Source organism: Urocitellus parryii, chromosome 7 (assembly GCF_045843805.1).
Source record: "Urocitellus parryii isolate mUroPar1 chromosome 7, mUroPar1.hap1, whole genome shotgun sequence".
NCBI classification, from domain to species: Eukaryota; Metazoa; Chordata; class Mammalia; order Rodentia; family Sciuridae; genus Urocitellus; species Urocitellus parryii.
This window is the reverse complement of record NC_135537.1, coordinates 125,806,614-125,831,431: the sequence shown is the minus strand read 5'-3', so window position 1 is coordinate 125,831,431 and position 24,818 is coordinate 125,806,614. Positions and strand designations below refer to the sequence as shown.

Here is a 24,818-nt window from a genome sequence, read left to right as displayed (position 1 = left end):
ATTCAAAGGCATACAAATTAGTGAATATTTTACATATGTAAATTTATAAATACATTGAAAGGTAAACCACTAACTGGAAAACTATTTGCAATGCAAAACAACAGTTGATAGTGTTATAAAGAACTTGTAAGCAAAAGCAGCAAAAACAAAGTAAATATCAGGACCAGGAGGGCTGAAGTGTGCTATCTCAGGCAGTTAATAGAAAACACTTGTTTACCAAATAGGATAATTGTGTGTAGCTCTGAGAATAATAAATCAAAATGCAATTGAAAAGAGTCATCTAATTCAGATCACCTTTCAAACTAGATTGAGGAACAAGGCTGCAATTGACAAGGCACAGTGGGCACTCTGGCTTCTGGTGCTTTAAAACCAGTATAAATGAGCTGTGCAGCCATTACAGCAATGATATTAGTTTATCTAATTAATCGTCATTAGTTTATCTAATGACTGTTTGGTTAAAATATTTTAAGCAGGATCTGTTAAGCAGTAGGTGTTATTTGCTATTTTCTATACACCTGGTATTGAAAAATACAAAAGAATTTTTTACTTTTGTTTTTCCTTTTTATTTATCTGCTACCTATGTAGCTTTAGGAGAATTTCAGGTTCACATATTTCAAAGGAGATACAACTGCATTTCGCTGATGGTACGGGTGCAACAGGGTGTAGCTAGAGTTGGACCCAAGTAATCTCCTTGTATGTATGTCACTTTATTTTTTTTAAACAAGTTCACCTACCCCACCCAGGTAGCTTTTTTAGACACAGTGGGTAGATATACAGCTTTTCTCGGTGCTCAAGTCTAATTAATGTTCCTTAACATTATATTACAGTTGTTTTTTGAAACAAAATCTGTAGGAGTTCAGAAATTTATAGATTTGTCTGAATCAATCAAAGGGTGACAGCTAACATAGTCACAGTATTGAATAGTCAGTGGACAAATTGTTCATTTCTATTCAAAAGATAAATAATCAGAAAGGACTTCAATACAAACAGTAGGCTCAAAGATGATGATCTCAGATTTTCTCATAGCAAGATATATCTCTGATTTCAAAATATAATATCTATGCATTATTTTGTACTTTAATAAGACACTTAAGTATGCCACCCTATAATCTTACCTGTTTAACAAAAGTTAATTTACAAACACACACATTTCACTTCTATTGAATGCCCATAACATCTGTGTCAGTTGTTTTTTTCTGAATGTGTTTTCTCTAGAATATGAAACTGCCACGTTTCTGCATACCAAGAATTATTTATTAGATATGGAATTTACCAAGGCTCTTAAAAAAAAAATCTGGGCAGTGTTAAGTATTCTACTGAAGGAAGAGCTTCCTTTTTCACTAGTCTGTACATTTGAAGAGGTTTAGTATCATTGGTCACCAGCCACTAAATTCAAATCTTATTTCCCAGTCATTGTGATGCCCAAACTGCTTCCCCAGTTGTTGGGAGTGCGGGGCACTACCTCCTTCTTTGACAATACTGATTAATAAATTAACTTCAGGGGCCATATTAATTAAAAGTGAGTTTATTTGCATATAAACATGAAAAGGACAAAACAAAATTAAAAAAAAAAAACAAATAATGGCTTAACCAGATAGTTTATTTCCTCTTTCCAGAAATAAGTCTGGAGATAGGCAGGCTAGGGTTGTGTACTGGCTTCATTGTCATCAGACAACAATGTAGTTTTGGACATTGAGGGTGGCTGGAGCTCTAGTTGTTACTGACATTCCAGGCAACAAGGAGGAAGATGGGGAAAGAGAAAAGGGACCTTATTTGTAGCTGAGTCAGCTCTCTCTCTCTCTCTCTCTCTCTCTCTCTCTATATATATATATATATATATATTTGGTCACAGTTATGGAAGCTGGAAGTCCAAGATCAAGATTTTAGCAAAGTAGGTTTCTTGCTTATAGGTGACCATCATCTCATGAAGTACTCATATGACCTCTTTGTGCATGTGGGAGGAGAGCAGGCTCACTGGTGTCTACTTTTATGAGGGCACTAATTCTGTTGGATTATGGATCATTAATCTTAATTACTTCTGTTTGGACCCTGTCTTCATTACAGCCACATGAGGGGTTAGAGCTTCAGCAAGTGAATTTTGTAAGGGAACACAATTCAGTCCATAGCAGTTGAGAAGTATAATCTTTTAGCTATGTGCATTACTGCCCCAAATAAAAGAGGTTCTCATTGAGAATAAAGAGGAGGATGGATATTGGTTGGCAACTGGTGGTTATTGCCAAAGGTGCTCAACGGAGTTTCCCAGATTGATAGAGGAGATTGGAATCCTATGGAGTATTCACTGAAGTCAGCTAAGGATGATCTGTATAAATCATGGCATAGAAAGTTAAGAAATGAAAGATAAAAGATACTTAGGAATTATTTTTTTGATAAAATAGTCCTTTTCTTAAGAAAAATACTATCCCAAAGAGAAAGTCAGGAATTTTTTTCCACTTTAAAAATATATCTATAGTGTTAGGAGGGCAATTCAATGATAGAGCACTTGACTAGTGTAATTTAGACCCTGAGTTGATTCCAAGTACTGGGGAGGTGGGGAATGTAATTGTAAAACAACATAAACTTTACATCTTTACTTTTCACCAGTTGTCTCAATGGAGGTGTTTTCTATTCATATTCTTTCTTTTCTAATCCAATAATGTAGTTTTGGACAGAAATTGATTGATGGTTAGGTTCAGGTCAGGCTTTCAGGTAGTCCAGAGCTTTATCTGCTTGTAGTCCTTCTTTGGAAACCATCAAGATTGTGCTGTTGAAGCCATAGCTGTGCAAATTTCACTGGAAAACTTGACAGCCCAGTATGAATAAAGACTGAATGAATATGTTGTAGTGTCATAACCATACCTCCCTGCCCTGCTTTTGTGGTTTTCTTAACTCTTTTCCTATTTAAATGAAAAACATGGAACTCTGGGTAGTACTTATGTTTTCCTGTTCACCTGTTTTGTTGTCAGCTTTATTGAATTAGAATTTACTTGCCATATAATTCACACATTCAATGTGTCCATGTAGTGTACCCAACACCTCATTCAATTTTTGGACATTTTCATTAGCCCAAGAAGATACTTGGTATGTTTTTTAATTGTCAACCTGTTCACTTTCAAAAATAAAATAAAATAAGGACTTTATCCAAGAACTGTATAGCAGACTAAAAGTAAGCCAAACTATTAGCAGGGATACTCCATGATTCTAAATTTTGATCTTAAAATGATAGAATATTATAACTGCAGTCTTCTGTATAGTAGACAGTGTGTATATATATACATATGTATATGTATATATATACAAATACATATATGTATATATGTGTATATATACAAAATAGTATACAGTTTATATACTATACAAAATACATAATACTATGCAAGAATACTATTTAGTAATGAAATATACTAAATATACTATTTAGTAATGGAATATTTCAGTTCTCAAGAATTTTAGCAAGAAGCATTATATAACTAATATAATGATGTTTGTGATGTCCTATCACCTTTACCATATTCTGTTGGTTAGAAGTAACAGGTCTCATCCACACTCAAAGAGAAGAATTATACAAAAATGTGAAACCAGAAAGGTGGGAATGTTGGGAACACCTAAAGCCTGTCTGCCATAGCTATTGCAATAGTCAGTACTTACAAAATGTTGCTTCCAATTCACGAGTAATTTCAATTAACTTTTTTCAGTTACTATCAGCAATAGGCTGGTGTTGCATGTTTCACCAACAATTAAAGTGAGCCATGGAGATGATTTTTATTTGCCAGAGATTGTACTACAATAATTATTATATGTGGAACTCTTTTCTGTTAGAATATTTCCTGGCTGGTTGTCTACTTTATAAAAAATTTACTGAGAAAATTCCTCTATCCTTGTCTAGATCAAATTCGCATCCTAAAAGGTCCGTACTGGCCTCAACCCTGACCTATATGGTCACTTATGCCACTAATCACTGGGCTTCTTTTAACTCTGGGTGCTAGAGTATCCAATAATGTGAATGAGTATTTTGGACTGGAAAGTACTCCTGTGAACAGAAGCTTGTATTATGACTAATACTGTGAATCTGTTATTTGGAACTCTGCTTCACTAAGTTATTTAGATGGTATGTGCTAATTTTTCAACTATAATCTTGAATGTTGGTCATTATTAATATTAGTATGTATGACTATTCAGGAGGAGAGATTTTAACATTAAAAAATTTTGGGAACATTAAAAGTGGCTACGGAAAACAATACTGATTGGAGAAAACTTTCCAAAATTGGGGCGGGGGACCCTCAAGCATATAATCTTGTCTTTGTTTTATATAATAATTAGAGTTCAAAAGATTCTTGATCATTTAGTATGAAATTGAAAAGTATGGTTTATATTTAATGGACTCCTTGAGTTTGCTAGGTTGGTATAGTTACATGCACACGCGCACACATGTGAATCGTAGAGGGAGAGAGACAAATTGATTTTACATTTTTCATTGGATTTATTTTTTTACAAAGTGTGGTTAGAAGTCAATCTTTTGATTTCCAGGTTGAGATTTTGGAGGTGATACTTTATTTAATGCAACTGTAATGAATGAGCTCTTTTTTCCACGAGTAACACATTTTTCAGCCCATTGTTCTATCTCTTGAACAAAGACTGAAAAGTTTAATTTTGACTAGCACATGACAGATTTTCTCTTAGAGCCATCTTTCTGTTTATTTCCCTACCTCAGCATGGTGTTAAGAAAAATAGGGCAATATATTAAGGCATTACTTCCTAAACATTGTCAGAATCACTGAGGGATATTTAAAAATGTTTGACTCCTATCTTTCGATATTCTGATTTGATTACCATAGGATGATACCTGGGCTTTGGAATAAAAAAAAAAATCTCTCCAGGTGATTTTAAGATATAGCCAATTTTGGGTACAGTTTTATTAAACAAAAATTGAGGTTCTGTAATAATTAACTTTGAATAAGATAGAGTAAGCACTTTTGGAAATGAAGTTTACAGCTCCTGGGATGCTTACTTGATAATGTAGTTTTGCAAAGTGTGAAAAAAATCTAATATTTGGAAATGAAAACCAATAGCATTAGTTTGATCAGTAAATGGAAATTTGATTTTATAAATGTCATTGATGCTATATGTATAAGCTGCTTAAATTTTCTTAATTTGTTGTATTAAAAAAAAAAAAAAACACCAAGATGACACAGAAAACCTCCAAAAACTTGGAGGTCAGACTGTTGAAGTAATTTATAAGAAAAACAGATTCCCCCTCATATTAATCAGTGCTAGCTAAAAAAAAAAAAAAAAAGTTAAAACCTATTTAAAATGTGGAAAAATTGCTTCCCAATATTTTAACAGAGAGAGACTGAGAACACACAGCATTGAGTCATCAGGAAAGCTGAAGATCTCCCCTGAACAGCACTGGGATTTCACTGCAGAGGACTTGAAAGACCTTGGAGAAATTGGACGCGGAGCTTATGGTTCTGTCAACAAAATGGTCCACAAACCAAGTGGGCAAATAATGGCAGTTAAAGTAGGTGATGCCATGATTATTTTTGGTACTTTAATCCACTAGGTGAAATTTCATGGTGCAGTGATACCACTATTGTTTGTTCTTGTATTTCTGATAAAAACGGGTATTAAAAAATTGTTTCTGACTTCTTTGAGATTGTTTTGTATTGAGGTTTTCTTGTTGGTGGCACATTTTCTCTCTCTGGAAACATGAGTGTATGTGTTCATTGAACTTTTGGCATGATGCATTAACAGGTTTTAAACTTCTGGCCCTTCCACTGTCAAGGTGAGTTCAGGCTGGGCTGCTGCACTCCTGGGAGCAGGGCAGTGCTGCTCTGAGCCAGGCGGGAGCTGGAGGAAGAGACAGCACATTGGGCTGGGCAAGGTGCGGGGCTAGGGCTAACAGCAGTCTTACTGAAGGTTTCCTGGAAACCATACACATGCTGTTGCCACTAACCTCAACCTTACTCTGTCCTGACCGGCTCGGCTTCTGTTTGTTTATTTCGTCTTTTCTCAGTACTGCCCTGTTCCCTGGTTTTAAAGTTGTATTGAAATGCATACCTTGTGATAATGCTGTCACATTCTATCCTTATTGTGAGTGTCATGCCACTTAATATGTTCATTAAAAAAAAAAAAAAAGACCAGAAAGAGATTTGACCTATAGACTGTACCTGGCAGGCTTATCTTGATATCCATCTGATCCAATTAGGTTTGTGTAATTGTGTTTATTTATTTGTTCAAATATTTAACATGCATTTGTTCTGTGTAAGATATTTTAGGAAAATCAGCAATGTGGGGGGTGGTTTAAAAAGAAAAAACAATAAAAGGAAGATGAGGCAATACCTATGGTTGTCAGTTGAGAATATAGGCAACCTAAGCTAATCATCATCCTGTTAATTCCCTGTTTTAGAGTTTATCAAAGTGACTTGCTGATATGAGGTTCTCGGGTTTTTATTTGACATTTGAGAGTGGGCTTGTATCATACTAATTGAAAATGCTTTCTGTGTGGAGGTCAATTGTAAACAAAATCTTTATGGAAACTGTTAGTTTCCTTCATTGTTGACCACTTCTCTCTGCTCTTGGGTCATTAAAAGCAATGTTAAATTAGTGATAGGGGAAAATTTGATTCTTTGTAGAGGTTTTTGTTTTTGATCATAATTTTACAATGTGGTGAGAACTAATGATCTTTTTAAAAAAAAGATGTGTATGTACACAAAACTGCGTATAACCTGCAGACCTCTAAAGGAATACAGGCTAAGACCTCTGCTCAAATATCCCTTTAGATAATATATTGCTTTTCTTGAAATGTAAAATGATTTCTCTATTCTTATTTTGTGTTATTACAGTGTTAGTGGGAAAAGAGTCATGAAGACTCTTTTTGTTGAGTGTTGCATTGTCCTTACACACCATGCATGCCGTGTTGTTATGTATTGTGCATTTGGTTTCAGTTGATGGAGTCTTAAGGGAAAATTTTTGTACGTGAAGTTCTAAAAACTTTTCTCCCAGGTATAAGGGAAAGTACTTTTAAATAACTATTTCCTGTTTTTTTTTTTTTTTTTCAGATTGTGTTGGGTGTACTTAAACTATGTTGATCAATATTATAAATTATTATAGTAATATGGATGGAATTTAACTGTGGTTAAAGGTTTTAAAGTAAAAAATGATACATTTTTCACATTTTAAAGTTTTTTTTTAGTGATTAATTTTATTATATTTGGAGTTATATAAAACTCAAATTTTGAAGAAATTTAAGAATGAAAAAATGAAATTGTTGTCCAAAATTCATAATCTGATTTTATTAGTGTCTACTGAGAGATTCCTAGTTGGAATGCTAATGTAAATCCCAACTCATAAGAAATGCTTCAAAGATAGTCATGGGACCTATTAAACAGTCAACGTCAAATTTGTACCCATTAGGTGTTACTTTCTTAAACACCTTAGCAAACAAAACAGGGATGGGAGAGTGTGGCAGTATGACATATCAGTTAACATATAGATGGAGTGTATCATTGGATTTCATAACTTAATACTGGAATAATAAGTCTCTTGTATTAATATAATTATTATTTGATACCAGTTGGTGAATTTTAAAATGTATTTGTAGTTGATTTCGTTAGAGAAGTCTAGTCTTTTATCATACCTGAGAGAGTTTGTTTCTTTAACATTTAGGCATACAGACCAGTTTGACAAGCATAATTGTGCAGAAGCAAAATGTGATTAAGGATGAGTGAGATTTGACACATTATATATAATATTGTTGAACAATGGTTCACACTGCTGAAAACTTTCTATTATTATTAGTGAAATGAGAAACATCCTTGAAGTAGCTCCATGTTAACATATTAGTATGCATTTTGAGAATTTAGAGTACTTTCTTAGATGTTAAGCCTGTCCTAGAAATTATCCTTAATATTTATTTACAGTAGGCTGGGTACAATAGCTCAGGCCTTTGATCCCTGGAACTCAGAAGGCTGAGGCGGGAGAATTCTGAGTTCAAGGCAATCCTCAGCAACTTAGATCCTGTCACAGAATAAAAATACAAAAGGGCCTGGGGTTGTAGCTCAATGGTAGACTACCCCTGGGTTCAATTCCTAGTACTACCTCTCTGCACACACATACATACACACAAAAAAGAACGAACCGTATAGTAGCTGTACAAAAGTAAACCATGTAATCAGCCTGATTTTTTGTTTTGTTTTGTTTTTTGTTTATTGGCTTTTTTTAAGTTTGGAGGAAATCCTTCCCTTAATATATTTTGCCATATATAAAAAATATTTGAAAAAGATGACCTCTCAGTTACCAGAAATAATTATCTTAGACTTAATCTAAAAATCAATTAATATATAATATATAATAAATCAGGTTTAGTGAGGTAACAAATAGTGTATGAAAAAGATTTCTTCATGTGTTGTCTGAGGACAGTTTCTTAGGCTTCCAGTGATGTTCTGTGTTAGGATATCAGATATGGACATTTTTAATCTCTCAGTTTAAATTGCACATACCTGGGGAGAGTGGTCTTGCTCATTGATTTGTGGGAATAATATAATGCTAGTTTTTCTACCTATGTCTGAATGACTGAGCCCCAGGACTGCCTAGGACAAAAACATGTTGTCACTGGATCTTCTAAAGCTTAGGGAGGGCAACTGTCTGCTCTGACTAGGTACTTACTCGTGGTTTTGATCAGCATCCTCTATAAATTTTGCTTAATGACCCCTTGTTTTAATTTAAAATGTTTTAAACTAATACATAAAACACGAAAGTTGTACATATTAATGGGGTAATGTGATGTTTCAAATATATATACATTGTGTAATGTTTTAAATCAGGTTAAACATATCTGTTTATTGGAACATTTATCATTCATTTATGGTGAAAACATTCAAAATTCTTTCTTCCAACTTTTTGAAATATATAGCTCACTTACAGTCCATCCCACTGTACGTATAATAGCACACAAGAGTTTCTGACTACTATCTAAGTGTAACTTAGTATCTGTTGATCAATTGTTCCCCATCTGTTCCTTTCTCCTACTCTTTCTAATCTCTGGTAACTACCATTATACTTTCAACTTATATTAGATCAACAATTTTATATTTCACATGAGTGAGATTATGAGGTAATAATCTTTATGTGCCTGGCTTATTTCACTTTATATGTTGAACTTTAGTTCCAACCATGTTTTTGTGGCTGACAGGATTTTATTCCTTTTTATGCCAGAATTGTATTGCGTGGTGTACATATATCTCATTTTCTTTATTCATTCATCAGTTGATGTACTTAGGTTGTTTCCATTTTTTTTGAATTTTATTATAAATAAAATTTGGAATTTTTATTCTGAATTGTGCTGCAGTTAATGTAGGAGTTAATACCCCTACTTTATATGATGGTGGGGTGAATACTGAATGAAAAAATGAGACTGAACAACCAATGTCTTTTAGGGATAAAGTAGATATCTCTGTGTAGTTATCTAGAAGGGTTAATTGTAGTATGGTAAAACCCAGTGCTCAGACCCAGTGTTTGAAGAAGCAACAGTCGAGACTAGAATTCTAAGTTAGGTTTATAGAAATTTAGCTCTAGTAGAAACACACAGCAGCTTTCTTTTAGGTGATTATAATTAAGATGTCAAAGTGAATTCCAGGATAGAGGAGAGAGGACTTAGAATAGGTGAAGTATCGCAGTTCAGATCCATGGGCTGAAATTCAGTGGAATTACAAACACAGATTGTTAATAGAAGAATGACTGAGAGGATATAGTGAATCCTACATGTCTAGAGTATCAGCTTCCTTGCTATTTTCTAACAGACTGATGTCCTAATTGACTTACTAAAGTTATGCATGTCCTTTTTATGTTCTTAGGCTATGAAGGAAAAACCAGGGGAGAGTGGAAATGTAAACATGAAAGTGAGAGGGAATATAAGGTAATAAAGTCTTTGTGGCGAAAGATGGCAGGCAGCAAAACCTGAATTTTTATCTAAAGGGTTAATGCCAGAGTAAAGCTGTAATTTCTTTGGAGAATGAAACTAGTATTGGGTAAGAAGGTAGGAATGGGAAGATGCTAAGGCTGTTACTGTTGATCATTATGATGACTTTCAGTCTTTTCATCAGAAGGTTACCTGGTGAGGACTTAACAGAAAAACAAATCTGTTGTTAGAGGTTAGGTGCTTAGACCGGACTGAGATAGTGATGAGGCCATGTATGTAAGGGCTTCAGGTAGTTCTTTTTCCCCCTGTTGTTGGTGATCTGCTTAATTAGTCCTGTTCCTTCTACCTTCAACTTTATTCTTTCATCTCTCCTTTTTTTCATTGATATAAGAGTTCCAGATCCTACGTGGTTGCTTGATCTCTGGTGTTTAATTTTGATGTCAGCATCATTGAGACCTAGCTTAACTCCAGTGCATGATAGGAAGGACTAGAGCCTTCTACTGACAGTATCAGCAGCCCACAGGTTAGACTTGCCCTAAGCAAAATGTCACTTTTTTCTGCTGATTAGGTAGGTAGGCATCCGAGTTGCAGATTATATGTCAAGTATGAGAAGTCAGGGATCAGGAAAGCACAGCTTAGCTTGTTTTCCACCACAGTGGGTCCATCCACTCCTGTCAGAGGTTTGTTGCTGTGTGATTTTGGTGAGATTGTGATGGTCAATAATGATTGAGGGAATTGCGTTTTAGTGTTTTAAATATTGGTCTTTGCATAATGTCCTAAAAACACTAGAATGATATTTGACAGGGATGGCCTTAAATTGGAAAAGCTCCTTTTTGATGACGTGTAGTGCTTTGTGAGACAGTTGAAAGACCATAGTGATGATGTTCAATTGTCCAAATCATTTGTGAGATGAAGAAATAATGGCTATGTTGTTTCGAATAGAGAATGGTTCTATTATCTTATACTCTTTTAATTGGCCATATCATGATATCATGTGGTTTAATTAAAACCCATGACTGGACATGGTGGTACAGGCCTGTAATACCAGCTACTCTGTAGGCTGAGGCAGGAGGATTGCAAGTTTAAAACCAGCCTGGGCAATTTAGGGAGATGGTCTCAAAAATAAAAAGAGGTGGGGGTGTAACTCATTGGTAGAACTCTTGCCTAGCATATACCAGGTTTCATCCCTGGTACAGTAGCAAGAAAAAAAGGATGGAAGAAGGGATGAATTAATCTGTGATTGACAAGACCTTTTTTTTTTAAATTTTTTTACCCTAATATTGATTATTAAGTGTTGTATTTCATATAAAAAGTGTAAGTGAAATGTTTCTGAAAATGGGTCAGTTCCAGGGATGTGGCACAGTTGCCTTCAGTTAGCCTTGATTTTTGAACTAAATGTGTGCTTCCTTTGTTGTAGTTCAAGGCAGAGTTTTTCAGATGGGGTTCTTTCTAAAAAGAATTGTATATGAAACTCTTAGCTTTTCATCACTGTGACCAAAATACCTGACACAAACAACTTGGAGGAGGAAAGGTTTATTTTGGCTTATGGTTTCAGAAGTTTCAGTCCATGGTTGGCTAGCTCCATTGCTGAACATCATAATGGAAGGTCATGATAGAAGGAAACTGCTCATCTCATGCAGGGGAGAGAGAGAGAGGGGCGGGGGAGGTAGAGAGAGAGAGAGGTAGAGAGAGAGAAATAGAACAAAGAGAGCAGGCATGAAAAATATCCTTCCAGGACATGCCCCACCAACCTACTTCCTCCAAACTAGGCCCTGCTTCCAAAAATTTCCACCACCTCCCCATAATATCATCAGATTAGTAATCCACTAGTGGATTAATCCACTGATGTGGTGAGAGCTTTCATGATCCAATCACTTCTCAAAAGCCCCATCTGTGATGGAAGGTAACTGCTCATCTCATGCTGCAGGAGAGAGAGAGAGAGAGAGAGAGAGAGAGAGAGAGAGAGAGAGAGAGAGAGAGAGAGAGAGAGAGAGAGAGAAGAGAGAGAGAGAGAAAGAGAGAGAGAGAGAGAGAGAGAAAGAAAGAGAGAGAGAGAGAGAGAGAGAGAGAGAGAGAGAGAGAGAGAGAGAGAAAGAAAGGAAGGAAGGAAGGAAGGAAGGAAGGAAGGAAAGAAGGAAAGAAGGAAAGAAGGAAAGAAGGAAAGAAAGAAAGAAAGAAAGAAAGAAAGAAAGAAAGAAAGAAAGAAAAAGAAAGAAAGAAAGAAAGAAAGAAAGAAAGAAAGAAAGAAAGAAAGAAAGAAAGAAAGAAAGAAAGAAGCCTGAAGCCTTCAACACATGAATCTTTCTGGGACACAATATCCAAACCATAACAAATCCCTAAATTAAATAGTTAACATCAGTGTTACAGGTGTAGTACAGGAGACAGAGTATGTGCTCAGCGTGTTGATGTACACGTGGGAGGGACTGGGGAATGTAGCTTAGTGATAAGAGCACACCCTTAGCATGCATGAGGCTCTGGGTTCAGTCCTTTGCACACACATCAATATAATAAAAGATGGGAAGTAGAAATTGAACCTACACATTGGAAGTCATCAGGGGGCATCATCTTAGAGGAAACTTAGGAGCATTAGGACAGTTTGGGAATGGTTGCCCTAGGAATTTTAATCATCCATTAGGTGTTTCTAAATATGTAGTTTCTGAAACCTTCTACTGTCACTTCATTGACCTAACTGAATTATGACATTAGACTACATTCTACCTTATTTAAGTGCTTAGAGAAAAACTTGCCTTATTACACCCCCCCCACTCTAAATAGGGGACATCTGAACTAAATTGTTGTCTTTTGGCAATAGCTCTGAAATTAGTCATTTATCAGATTTGTATTGTCATTTTTACTTTGTTGTCATGGGTATTGAGGTCCTTAAAATTTTCAGTGCTAAGATTAACATTGTATTCTTTAAATATGTATGATATAGTTAGTAAACAGGAAGTAGATACCATCCTTATCAAGGCTTATCAAGCTTGTTCCTTAAAGCTTTGTACTCAGGGCAGATTTTCCCATTAAGTAGTGAAACATGCCTTTGGAACTGATCTCTGATAGTGCATAGCAGAGGATATGAAAAAGGAATTAATTGGGCCTCAGTATCCCTAGTGAAAAGAATGGGAGGTACTACTTACTGTTAATGAATTAATGTGGCTAAGATACAACTGGGAGTTCATTAAATTGATTTCAAAGACTTGGATGATTTGGGGGTTAATCAGCATCCTTTCTGCTGGTCTTAGTAAAAGCATTATGTCTTCATAATTTTTAAAAAATTGACTTCACAGACACTATTTGTCACTTTTTGACATGAAAGCAAATTTTGCATGTGATCAACATTCCTAATACCTTGCTTTTTAAACTACTTGTTTTGGCTAATATTGCCATCTGCTTTGATTTTATTAATGATGGCATTGTGAGATGTCATGGATTTTTTTTTTGTGTGTGTATGTGTGTTATTTGTGTGGAAGACAATAACAAGAATGAATTTACACAGCAAGGTTGTGAGTCTTACTGTATCTGTGGAATGTAGAATCTTTGTTATACAAATTAAGAAAATTAGAATTCTAAGATTTCCTGTGGCCCTGTAGAAAATGTTAGTACATCTATACTGTAGTGGTTTCTGGAATTTTACATATTTGTATTAGAACTGAATTTTGGACATTTTTGCTGGGAAAGCAGCATTTGTAAGGATCAGAATAGTGGAGACGCTTTGGAGTCTGAGTTGTACCCCCTTTTATATTTTCTTCACAGACACTTTAGGAAGGTTTTTGACAAGGAATGTTTAATGAATATTTATGACATAGCAGTATTGGTGCTTGTTGATCACAGGAACTGGGCACATTTTCTTTTTTCTTTTTTTGGTGGTTAGGGATTGAACATAAGGCTTTGCACACACTGAGCACATACTCTGTCTCCTGTGCTACACTTCTAACCCCTTGGATGCATCTTCAAAATATCATAATAATGATATTCATTAAGATAATATTGTTATTTTCATCTTTTGATTTTAAATGTAATACTGTTAAAACTTAACTGTATCATTCTTTATTTTCTGTGGTAATGAGTTCTACCTAAGATCCCATGTAATATGTTTGCTCATGTACCAGTAGGATTTCTGTGTGGGTGATATTAACCAATGTTCTCCTCGTCCAAAAGGCAGACAGTTCTCATTACAGGGATCTTTGGTTTTGTCACGGAGTGGTTGTTCTAGCTATCTTCCTAATTAGCAAAACATTTGACAGTTGCTTTGACACATGGGATACATATACTCTGGTACCCTTAGATGACAGTATGAGCTTACGTAGAGGAATGAGCCACATGCACTGAAATATGAGCTTTACTCTTCAGTATAAAACCATTGTGGGTGTTGTATATGCTGCATTCTCTGTTTTCAATTCCTGAAAAGAAAGTTCAGTGAAGTTTCACTATCACTAAAATTTGCTTTTGGATATTATTTTGATGATAAAATGAGGATTCTATGGTTGTATGAAGTTATATAGAAAGAGAAGCATGTGTAACATAGTCAATATATTTTGCCTTTTAGGCATTACATTTTTTTTAAAAGGAAACATTTGGCTGATTTGAGAATAAAATGCAATTGAGTATTTAACACTATAAAGATAAATCATTTTATGATGATATTATTTAATATCATCTACTGAACTTAATGTTTTTCTTCAAGCTTTCCCTTAGCACCTTGATTGGAGCTGGAGTCAAGAAATATTATTTTTGTTGTAGGTAGGATATTAAAGGATATCTGTCATTAAGGGAAAAAAACAAAGAAAAATGAGCTTTAGCTGACAGTGATAGCATGATCCATATAGTTTTGCTGGTGTTCTGAGTTTGGTTGGTGATAAATTTAAAATGGTACTGTTCCTTGATAATGGACTTATAGTACCTTGCATCTTTTTATCCCATTCAAATTGTTTCATTCAATGCCTAGAGTAATCTCTAAAGTCCTGTACTGATTTCTTCTATAGTAACTGAATCCATCAACTTGCTGAGTTTTATTGTGTGCATGCCTTATTTCTAATCAAAGAACTCACCTCCCTTTTGCTTTGGAGTACTCTTACCTTATTCCTACCATATTCTAAGCACCTTGAGGATGAACTTGGGCCTCAAGGATATGAGTCTTCTACTTCACTGTTAATACCTTGAAAGATTGCCCTCTGTACCCTCAGCCATACAGAAACCTGACAAGAATTGATCATGTTAGGATTTAGAGACCTTATCTGCCAGGATTGTAGTCATGGTCTTCCACATTAGTTTTCTCATTTCTTCTGCTCCCCTGGCCTCATTTCTCCCATACATTTTTTTTTCATTTTAAAGCAAATATTGTATCAGAACTAATAGTCATTTTGTAAAGTTTGTTGCTATTTTCAAGTCATTGCTTTCTTAGGTCATTTCTTGATTCCTGGTATGTTTGCTGATGACTCATATCCTTTTTGCATGGAGTATTCACATTCTAGGAACTGACATCTGTCATACACACTATGGAACTACTGTTTTAAATTAAGAGCATGTGTGATTTATCACCAATTATCCTAACTCTGAGTCTTTTGAATATATAATGACCTCTTTTCTCTTTCTTCAACAGGAATGGGATCAGGTAATCCTGAATGTCTTCTCACACACAGTACAGTCATCTATTTAACCTTTTCTGATAGCTTGATTTAGTGGAAAGAAAAACTCTGGGTTGATCTGATGATAGTCAGGAGTTGTCACATCAGGACGCAAGGAGTTACACAATGGTCATTTCAAGCAGGCCTTGGTGCTTTGTTATATGGGACACGCCTTACCTTTCTAGCAACTGAGAGATAGATCTAAGAACCCCAAGATATCAGGGTTAACTGTGAATGAGTGTGTGGCAAGGACCACTATCAGAATCAGATAGGTGTTTATTTAGTGTCTAAAACAAAATGGTCTTTGGTGACCTGCTTTTTGCTACCAACTTTGTGAGTCTTATTCTTTCCTATGGTGGGAATCAAACCCAGCGCCTCCTAAATGCTAGCCAAACACTCTACCACTGAGAGTGTCTGTTATTTTGCTTCTTCTGCAGTTTCATCCTTAGCCATTATATGGTCAGCATTCCTTCCTTTTCTGTTTGCCACATTTGAGTCTTCCAGTTTTACCACCTAATAGTGATTGGTTTATCATCGTATTCTTTCCCTCTATTCCCTCTCCCTATTTCTCTCCATCCCTGAAAATAGATTTAAAAATGGAGTGGGCAGGGGAGTCACCATTATGACTAGAATATGTCATATTATCTCAGTAAGAGATAGTTTTTCTTCAGAGTATATACACTGCTTATTACCATCTTCTTGTTTTCTTCTTTCTCTTTGGCCTTCCCACCACCAGGTCCTTCAGTGAATTGTTTTATTATTTTCCCCCAAATAATAATAATTTTCCCTTTCCATTATAACAATGTGTCTTAATCTACTTGAAAGTTCTTCATACTTATTGATGTTAGTTTTGTCACTGGCTATTCTTCCCTGATGAATACCAATAAATTGTGTGTCCAAGGTGAGGTTGAAAGGGTTTAGACAGGTTAGAGAATCATGTCAGCATAGAGAGCGAGCTGCCCTGAAATTCCCAATGTTAAATTAGATGACATCTAAAACTATACCACATATGCATGGGTGTTCATTATCAGTATAAGGGGTATTTGTACTTTAAATTCATGTTGTTAAAACTTTAGGTTTTCTACATAAAGCCAAGCATAAGATGTCAACATTTAAATTTAGCAGTGACTTTTGATACCATGTGATTGAGTGATTTGGGCCATTTCTTCTGAGTGGGACTGTTTTTAAAGTGAGAATAAAATACAATTGAGTATGCAACACTATAAAGATCAGTATCTATGAGAAAGATTTCTACCATTTGAAACAAATGAAGATCTCAAATTAAGGTAGCATAACCATAAAATTGTTTTGTAATGAGGTAGGAGGGTGAGGAAGGGGATAATTTCTAACTGGAGATTTTTACCTTATTTGTTGAACTTGTTAAATTTTCATTATGGCAGCCTAGTCCTTACAGACATCCCAGAAACTGAATTTGCAGCTATTCCAACCAGTGGCATATGTTGGATTGGTAATTTTAGAAAAATGAAGCTTTTTGTTGTTGTTCATATGTAAGAACAATATATAATACTAGTTAGTCCTAAAACCAGATGATTAGATATTTAATTTGACTTTTCCCCTCTGGTTCTAGTTGTAGTCATTTTGGTATTTCTGATCTGCTCCTACTTGTTTTTATTGGCATTTACTTGCTTTTAAAGGCTTGTGAAGTGTATAAAACACCCTGAATACAAATTTGGACAATTTAAAAGTATTTTATGTACAATATTGGTGCAAAAAATAATGGTGCAACCAATAATAATATTGGTGCAACAAAAATAATGCACCAATAAAAAATGTGGGGGAAAATAAAATATTTTGTTAACTTCAAGTATATGTATTTCTTCACTAGAAAACATGTGCACACACACACACACATACATAAATGTTTATATATATGGTCATAGTTCTTATTTTGATTTTAAATGTTTCCTGTACATTATGTTTTTTAAAAATTAGAAATAATATGAAAATGATTTTCATTATTGGAAAAGAGATGTATAGTGCTTTTCAAGAAAAAGTTTTAACTTGTCCTAATGGCATGTAATAACTTAAGCTAGGTTAATAAAGAATTGACATGCATAAGAACTCAATACCATAAAGGAGAAAAATAATGATTTTGATGAACTCTGATATTTGAATGAAAAATGAAACTCTTAAAACTTAAGATTCTTTAGATGGTTTAAAAAAATTTTTGTGGGGCTGGGATTGTGGTTCAGTGGTAAAGTACTTGCCTAGCATGTGTGAGGCACTGGGTTTAATTCTTAGCACCACATATAAATAGATATATAGATAGATAGATAAAATAAAGGTCCATCAACAACTCAAAAAGTAAAAAAATAAAAAAAATATTTTGCAATCTCCTAGGAGCTTTCTTTCTAAAAGAAAAAAGAATGGAGAAAAAGACAAAGATTTGCTGAGCTCAAAATAAATATCAGCTTTACCTAAATTTGATATAATGAGCAATAATTTTCTGGAATCCAAAGCATTTATCAATAGGTTTGATTTCTGAGCATTGTCATTATAGGAGAAGTTTTAGTAACATAATTGCCTTCATCTTTATATTTCTATATTCCTGTGTCCCTAAGGACAAACTTATAAAAGGAAGGAAAGTTTGTTCTCAATTTTGTTTTCAATTTTATGGTTATGCTACCTTAATTTTAGATCTTCATTTGTTTCAAATAGTAGAAATCTTTCTCATAGATACTGTTCTGATTTTTCATTAGAAAAAATTTTCCTGGTAGTGACTTTCTTTACTCAATGTTCACTGATTTTTAATCATAGATTATCATTAAGTATTATTCACCTTGAATGAATTATTGAGTTGTTGAATTAAAATCTTAGCTTGAATTTATTATAGGTATATGCTCATAGTTAATCTCCTTTTGGGGGTTCTCTAGGTCTTTTGAATTAGTTTATTAAGTGCTCACATATGATACATGTTAAAATCTAACGCCAAAACTTTAATTAACTGTACTTGCTTATTCCCAAATTATTCAGATGTAATATCAGCAGCTAGCTACTCTTCTACCTACCACCAGTCACTTGGACAGAATGTTTGGGGAGCTTGAGGAGCATCCAGGAGCACCATCGATTTCATGTTACATTTATAGGCCATTCAGCTGCTCCATGTTCTGTTTTGTACTAGAAGTGGCATTGAAGAATATGTTATAGATAAATAGTAATCCTGTCATGTGAGATGATCTCAAAGGTTAGCTGTGCAAGAAACCTTCCATATTTTGGTTTATAACAATTCTATTGGAGTTTGTCTTAGTATTAGGTATCGATCACGTGCAGGAATTTCAGTAAGAACTCCAGTTCATGTAGTAGCTTGTATCCTTTCTGTAACTACAGCAGAGTTTTGAAAGTTGGCTTTCCAAAGACAAATATTGACGTTAACTGAAGAACTCTTGACTATCATGTGCTTTCTAAGAGTTGGAATATTATATTGTACAAATATAAATTTAGAAAGCTACGTATAGCCAGTTTAGGAAAACTAAAACTAGTAAAGAGGACATGTTTTAAAATAGTATTTTTAAAGTACATGCTTATATATTTGTACATTTACATTTGCCAATATATCCATAAAAGTAAAAATAGAAAATATAATACATTTTTAAACCTTTTAATAGTTAAAATTGTTTAATAAATAGAAATCTTTTCCCAACTAAAGGGTCATTTGAATTTTCTTTCCTACTTGTTTCTTTTAAACTTAGATATAGTATTATCTTTTTAAAATCATCTTTTTAAATAAGTATTTTCACAGCCATACTTCCAAATTTATTTTTAAAAGCAGAAATAAAGGTAATTAAAATGATTACAAAAATTACTTAGTGTCATGTTTTGAACAAACATAAATCATGTCTCTGAGCCATTTTGACTTCTAAAAATATATCTTTTTTGGGCAAACATTATGCTGATGTGAATTTAAAAACAAAGTTAGCAAATTCCCAAACTATAAAAATAGAGAAGTGGAGAGAGAAAGAAGGAAAATGTTTCCTAATTTTAGCAGAACTAGTCTTATTTTCTTTTTCACTCTTTTTATCTGACAATGACATTGAATGTAGTGCATATATGACATCAGTTAATAAATTTTATTTGATATGAAATACAGTAGCTAGCAAGGTATAATTTTGCAGCAAAATTAAATTTGTTTTTGGAGAATATGGAATTCCTCATTTAGTGTCAAGAAATTAAACTTGAGAACATTTCTATTCTTCAAACAACTGATTATTCTTATGTCATATGGAATACATCTTTTGTATCTTTCTGTGCCTCTGGCTTGTCTTCTGTAAAATGGGCTCAAGAATTTAAATGACTGCCTTCCTCCCTTTGGAGAACATTGAGAACAGATACCTCCAAGTCTTTGAAGACAATTGCTACCTTGTCTATTTTTTGATTCTAACTTTCCCTGTAAGTATGTGCTGTGTATCGTATCCAGTGGCGCGATGTGATGTTGTGAACTTTTTAAGCGAGAACAGAAGTTGTTTGCATGCTTTCATGTTAAACTATAGTTCCATTACTAATGTTTCACATTTTCTGGACTTGATTGTGTCCTTTCTCTTGTGCATTGGGAGCTGTTTCTCTGAACACCTACATGTTTTATACTGTTCCTGGTTGGGAGGTGGGCGGTGAAGACATGAATGGTATTTGGTAGTCTCTCAGAAATCTGCAGAGAAGTTGTGGTAGAGCTTGGTTACAGATATGTCCCAGGTCTTCAGTGTACAGAGGAGTACTGCATCAGCTTAGGAGTAGACCAGAAGAGCCCTCTGTTTCTTCATTTTTAGGTTTTCTTTTATAGGTTTATGCTGACTCATGAATTGGATAGTTAGAACTTTTTGTTAATGTCTAGAAATTGCAGTGAAGGCTCCCAGTCTAGGATTTGAGAGACTTGGATTCTTGTTTGAGTATTGCCCCTACACTATATACTTTTTGTGTTTTGTTTTCCGTCAGTGAGGATGCTTTTGGTGTGAGGATACTAGGGAGGAAAGAGGGGTGTTATTGCATGGGATGTCTAAATCCCATACAATTCTAAAATGGCAATTTAAAATATGTATTTTAATTAAATATTTTATGATTAATTATTTATGTGAAAACTGTTAACTCGTGATTTTCTTTATATTTGCATGTGGGTGTTAATTTTCATTGCCTAGGAATTTTGTTGCACAGTTTCCAACATCATTAGTCAATGCTGTGGTTCAAAAGTCCTGTACCATTTAAAGAAATTCCAAGTACTATTTTCATATTTTTTTTGTGATAAAAGGATGATAATTTTTATATCTGGTTAGTACTTGTGAAGTCTGGTAATTTTCAGTACCATGGTAGAAGTTTTACTCAAATTTCTTAAATTGTTAAATTGTTTTATGTTTTTATGACATCTGTTGTCATTTTTTTTTTTTTTTCCCAGAGAATACGGTCAACAGTGGATGAAAAAGAACAAAAACAACTTCTTATGGATTTGGATGTAGTAATGCGGAGTAGTGATTGCCCATACATTGTTCAGTTTTATGGTGCACTCTTCAGAGAGGTAGGAATAAACTGTTTGGATTTTAGCTGATAAATATCTGGTTATAGAAAGAAAGAGGATGGCAGCATTAACTAATCTAAATGCCATATGTTAGTAATAAGTTAATTATCTCTATTTTCATATATAGCCTTGTAAAACTATATATTTACTTCTATCAATCATTGTTCCTTTTTTTAATATATATTTTTTTTAGTTGGATACAATATCTTTATTTTTATGTGGTGCTGAGAATCAAACCCAGGGCCTCTCACGTGCTAGGTGAGCGTTCTACCTCGGAGCAACAACCCCAGCCCCTCATTGTTCTTTTGATTAAGGAGTGACTCTCATATATATATACATAAAAATACATAAGTATATTTATATATACTTGTGACTGTCATTCTTAAGTCCTGTAATTTCTTTCTTCATTTATAAATATTTTCTGTTGGTTAAGAACTTGACAAAATCTCAATATCAGTACTTTTACTCACTTTTGCTCTTAATTCTATCTACACCTAATGTGTTAACTGCCCCCCCATCCTCAGTTATACCCATTGGACATAGATAATTAACAATTACAATATAAATTCTTTTTTTCTAATTCTGTTATCCGGAGTTTGTGTAGAAACTAATACTCTGATTTCTTGATCTCATGATTATTTCTTCTTTTGCCCTCTTCTCTCCCAACACTGCCTCTAGTTGTCAGCCTACACACTCTAAGTCATACACTGTCTAACCATGAAATGAGTTAGGGCTAGGAGTAAAGATGGAACTGTAAGCAAATGAAGTTATCTTACACCATTCTGGACTATCATAAGTTGGGATATTTAATTAGTTGAATAGAACTTGAATTAAGTATTTCATGTAATGTTAATACCATTCTCATCTTGAAAATGTTAAAATTAGCTGATGAGGTTGTTATGAACTGGAATTGGGAGAAACTTCCTACTCTTTCTGATACTAGGGATGAAATTGAAGGGTTCTCTGCCATTGAGCTACATCTCCAGGCCTTTTTATTTTTATTTTGAGACAAGGTTTTGTTAATTTCCTAGGCTGGCCTTGGAGCTTTCGATCCTCTTGCCTCAGCCTTTCAAGTAGCTGGAATTATAGGCACATGCTCTTCTCTTCTTTTGGGGAACTGATTATAAAGAGTGCGACTTCAGTGTTTTTGTCACTATTTTGCCTAAAATTTCTATTTTTCTTTTAAAATAGTGTTGAATGTAGCATTGAATAGAAATATGTGAGATCTTTGATATAAAAGACCTTTAAAGTTAGTTGTTTCTTATCTAATTTTGAAATTTTTATGTATTTTTTTGTGATCTTAATAAATAACTATAATAATTGTGATTCATGATAGAGCCCATTTTTTTTGTTGAGTTGCTAGTTCTTAATTCTATAATCATGTACTTTCTTCCTATTCCTTGAACTTTTTAATGACTTAAATATTCTTTTTTATGACCAGATGCATTGAATTTGTTAAGTTTCTTTATCATTTCATTTCAGTGTTACACTGTATAGTATGTATGTCTATGACTATATCCTGACCTAAATATTACATAATGTCGTAATGTTTATAAGATCATTAATCTGAAACTTTCTTCATGTTGTAGAAGAATCTATTTCCTTCTTCTTTTATCCCCAAACTATATACTTACTCTTTACCAACATTAAATCCTCTGAGCAATTGACTTAGGCAGAATATATTCTTATATTCTTAGGCAGAATAGTTATTTAGGGAAGGAATGAGATTTTTTTTTTTCTTCTAATTAGATTGCACAGTTAGCTTTTTTAAGGCTCTTCATTATCACTGTGGACTCTCATCAGTTCTACCTTCATTCCCAAGTCAACCCCATAGTCCTGGAATTTAGAAGTTCATTTCCCTTCCCATTCACCTAGGCAGCATTTAAATATGTAGCCACAGGCCAAGATTATGTGGGAGTCTGATTTTATGAAAGGAAGACGGAGTAAATGATTTCCATGATTGACAAGTTAATGGAAACAAAGCAAAGAAAGCTTGGAGTAGTATCTGAACTGTATTTTTTTGTTTTCTTGTCATGGATAGTTGAGTAAAATTTGGTTTTATATCGTAGGTTGAAAGGACTTGAAAGATGCAGCTGTAAGCAGGTGCATATGTTGAATGCTTATTGTTTTTACACATGTTGTCTTCCCAATAGTTCAGGAGATTTAGTGGCATTATTTCCTCTTTCTAGAGAGGAAAACAAAATTTGGAGTATTAATTTGAACAAAAGGTAAAGAACAGGACTCCAGAGCTAAAATGTTCACTGTTTTCTTTATTTCAGTTGGTACACGGATGAAAAGCTTTTAGCTTCATGTAAAAAATAATCTACTTTTAAATGTTAGAGTGAAATAGGATGAAAGCTTAGACGCTACACAGTTGAGCTGTAGCAAGTCACAGAATACTTAAGTAGATGAAATATTAACTTTCCCTTCACATCTTAGAATCAAATAAGTAATATGTACTTCTCAATAATAAAAGACGAAGTTTTAGAAAAGTAGAAAGTTTATATTTTAAGAGAGATTAGTCACAGTGTGTTTCCTGAAGTTTCAGAGGCTAAAACAAACAGTGTTTGGAGAAACATTTGAGGTAGATACCTTAGAAGTGTATATTTTTAGTGATATTACCTTCATTTCCAATGATAAAGGTGAAATTCTGTGTTTAACAATGGAAATGAATGTATGCTTATTGGAACTTTTTAACCTTACCTTATATACCATTAGAAAAGAGACCCTCCAGTGATTTAATTTCACATAATTTGTACCACTACTAGGAATTTATGAGATGCTCTTTTTCTTGGTCTTGCTGCTGCTGTGTGGATATTAATCTTGCTATAGGGTAATAGTGAGCCTCTGAAAGCTCCATAATTTTATTCAATAATACCTAATATTGAAGTTGGCAATTTATGTTTTTCCATTGTTTTTAATCATATCTATATATTTCTTTCAATATGCCTTTATGCATTTTCAAAGTTTGTGTAACTGGAATCATCCTATATATGTCCTCCACAGTATATTTTATTCAACATAGTTTCAAGATTTGTTCAACTTATTTTAATTATCTTGTAGCATTCTAAATGACTAAATAGACCATATTTGATTTCTAAAGAGTCCCAATGCAGATTATCTCTAATTTTTTTGCAACTGTAAGCAGCGCAGAAAATGAATAGTGTTTTGCATGTCTATTTGACAACCTAGGTTACAGATTCTTTAGAATATTTTTCCAGGACATCTAATTGCTGGGTCAAATAAGAATATCTTCAACTTGAATGATCATTTTTACATTTTTCTCTGGACTGGTTGAACTGATGGATATTTCTACCAGCTATGAATAAGAATTTCTGTGGCAGGAATTATATCCATTTGGCAGCAATGGAAATAGTAGATTCTTAATGATATATGATATAGCAATGGATTAGTAGTTGCTTAATTTGTAGTTTTCATTGTTAAGATGCCTCATGGTCCATTTGGCACCCAGAGTTCATGTCATGGCCACTGAAGGAAGGAAAAAAGAATGGAAAGGGTTTTCCTGAAATCATCAACTGACTTTTGAGGTAGATACCTTAGAAGTGTATATTTTTAGTGACATTACCTTCATTTTGAGTTGACATTTTATTAGCTGTCTTTCTCTATATGAAAGACTGGGAAATTTTGTTTTTAATTTTAAAAGGTAATATTTATTGGATAGGTCATAAACATTTACTGTCACAGATCCCGTTTTTCCTGGTCTATATTAATTTTAAATGTTTCTCTTAATAAGGAGTTT

At 33.9% G+C, this 24,818-nt stretch overlaps 1 protein-coding gene across 3 annotated transcripts in view; it reads left to right on the top strand.

Moving 5' to 3' along the window:
• Map2k4 (mitogen-activated protein kinase kinase 4) overlaps positions 1-24,818 on the top strand; it is a 125,444-nt gene that overhangs the window by 54,455 nt on the left and 46,171 nt on the right. For all 3 annotated transcript variants that reach the window (XM_026390516.2, XM_026390517.2, XM_026390515.2), the window contains 2 exons: positions 5,341-5,515; positions 20,939-21,058. In XM_026390516.2, coding sequence (XP_026246301.1) covers positions 5,341-5,515; positions 20,939-21,058 — 295 coding nt within the window. The remainder of the gene's footprint in view (positions 1-5,340; positions 5,516-20,938; positions 21,059-24,818) is intronic.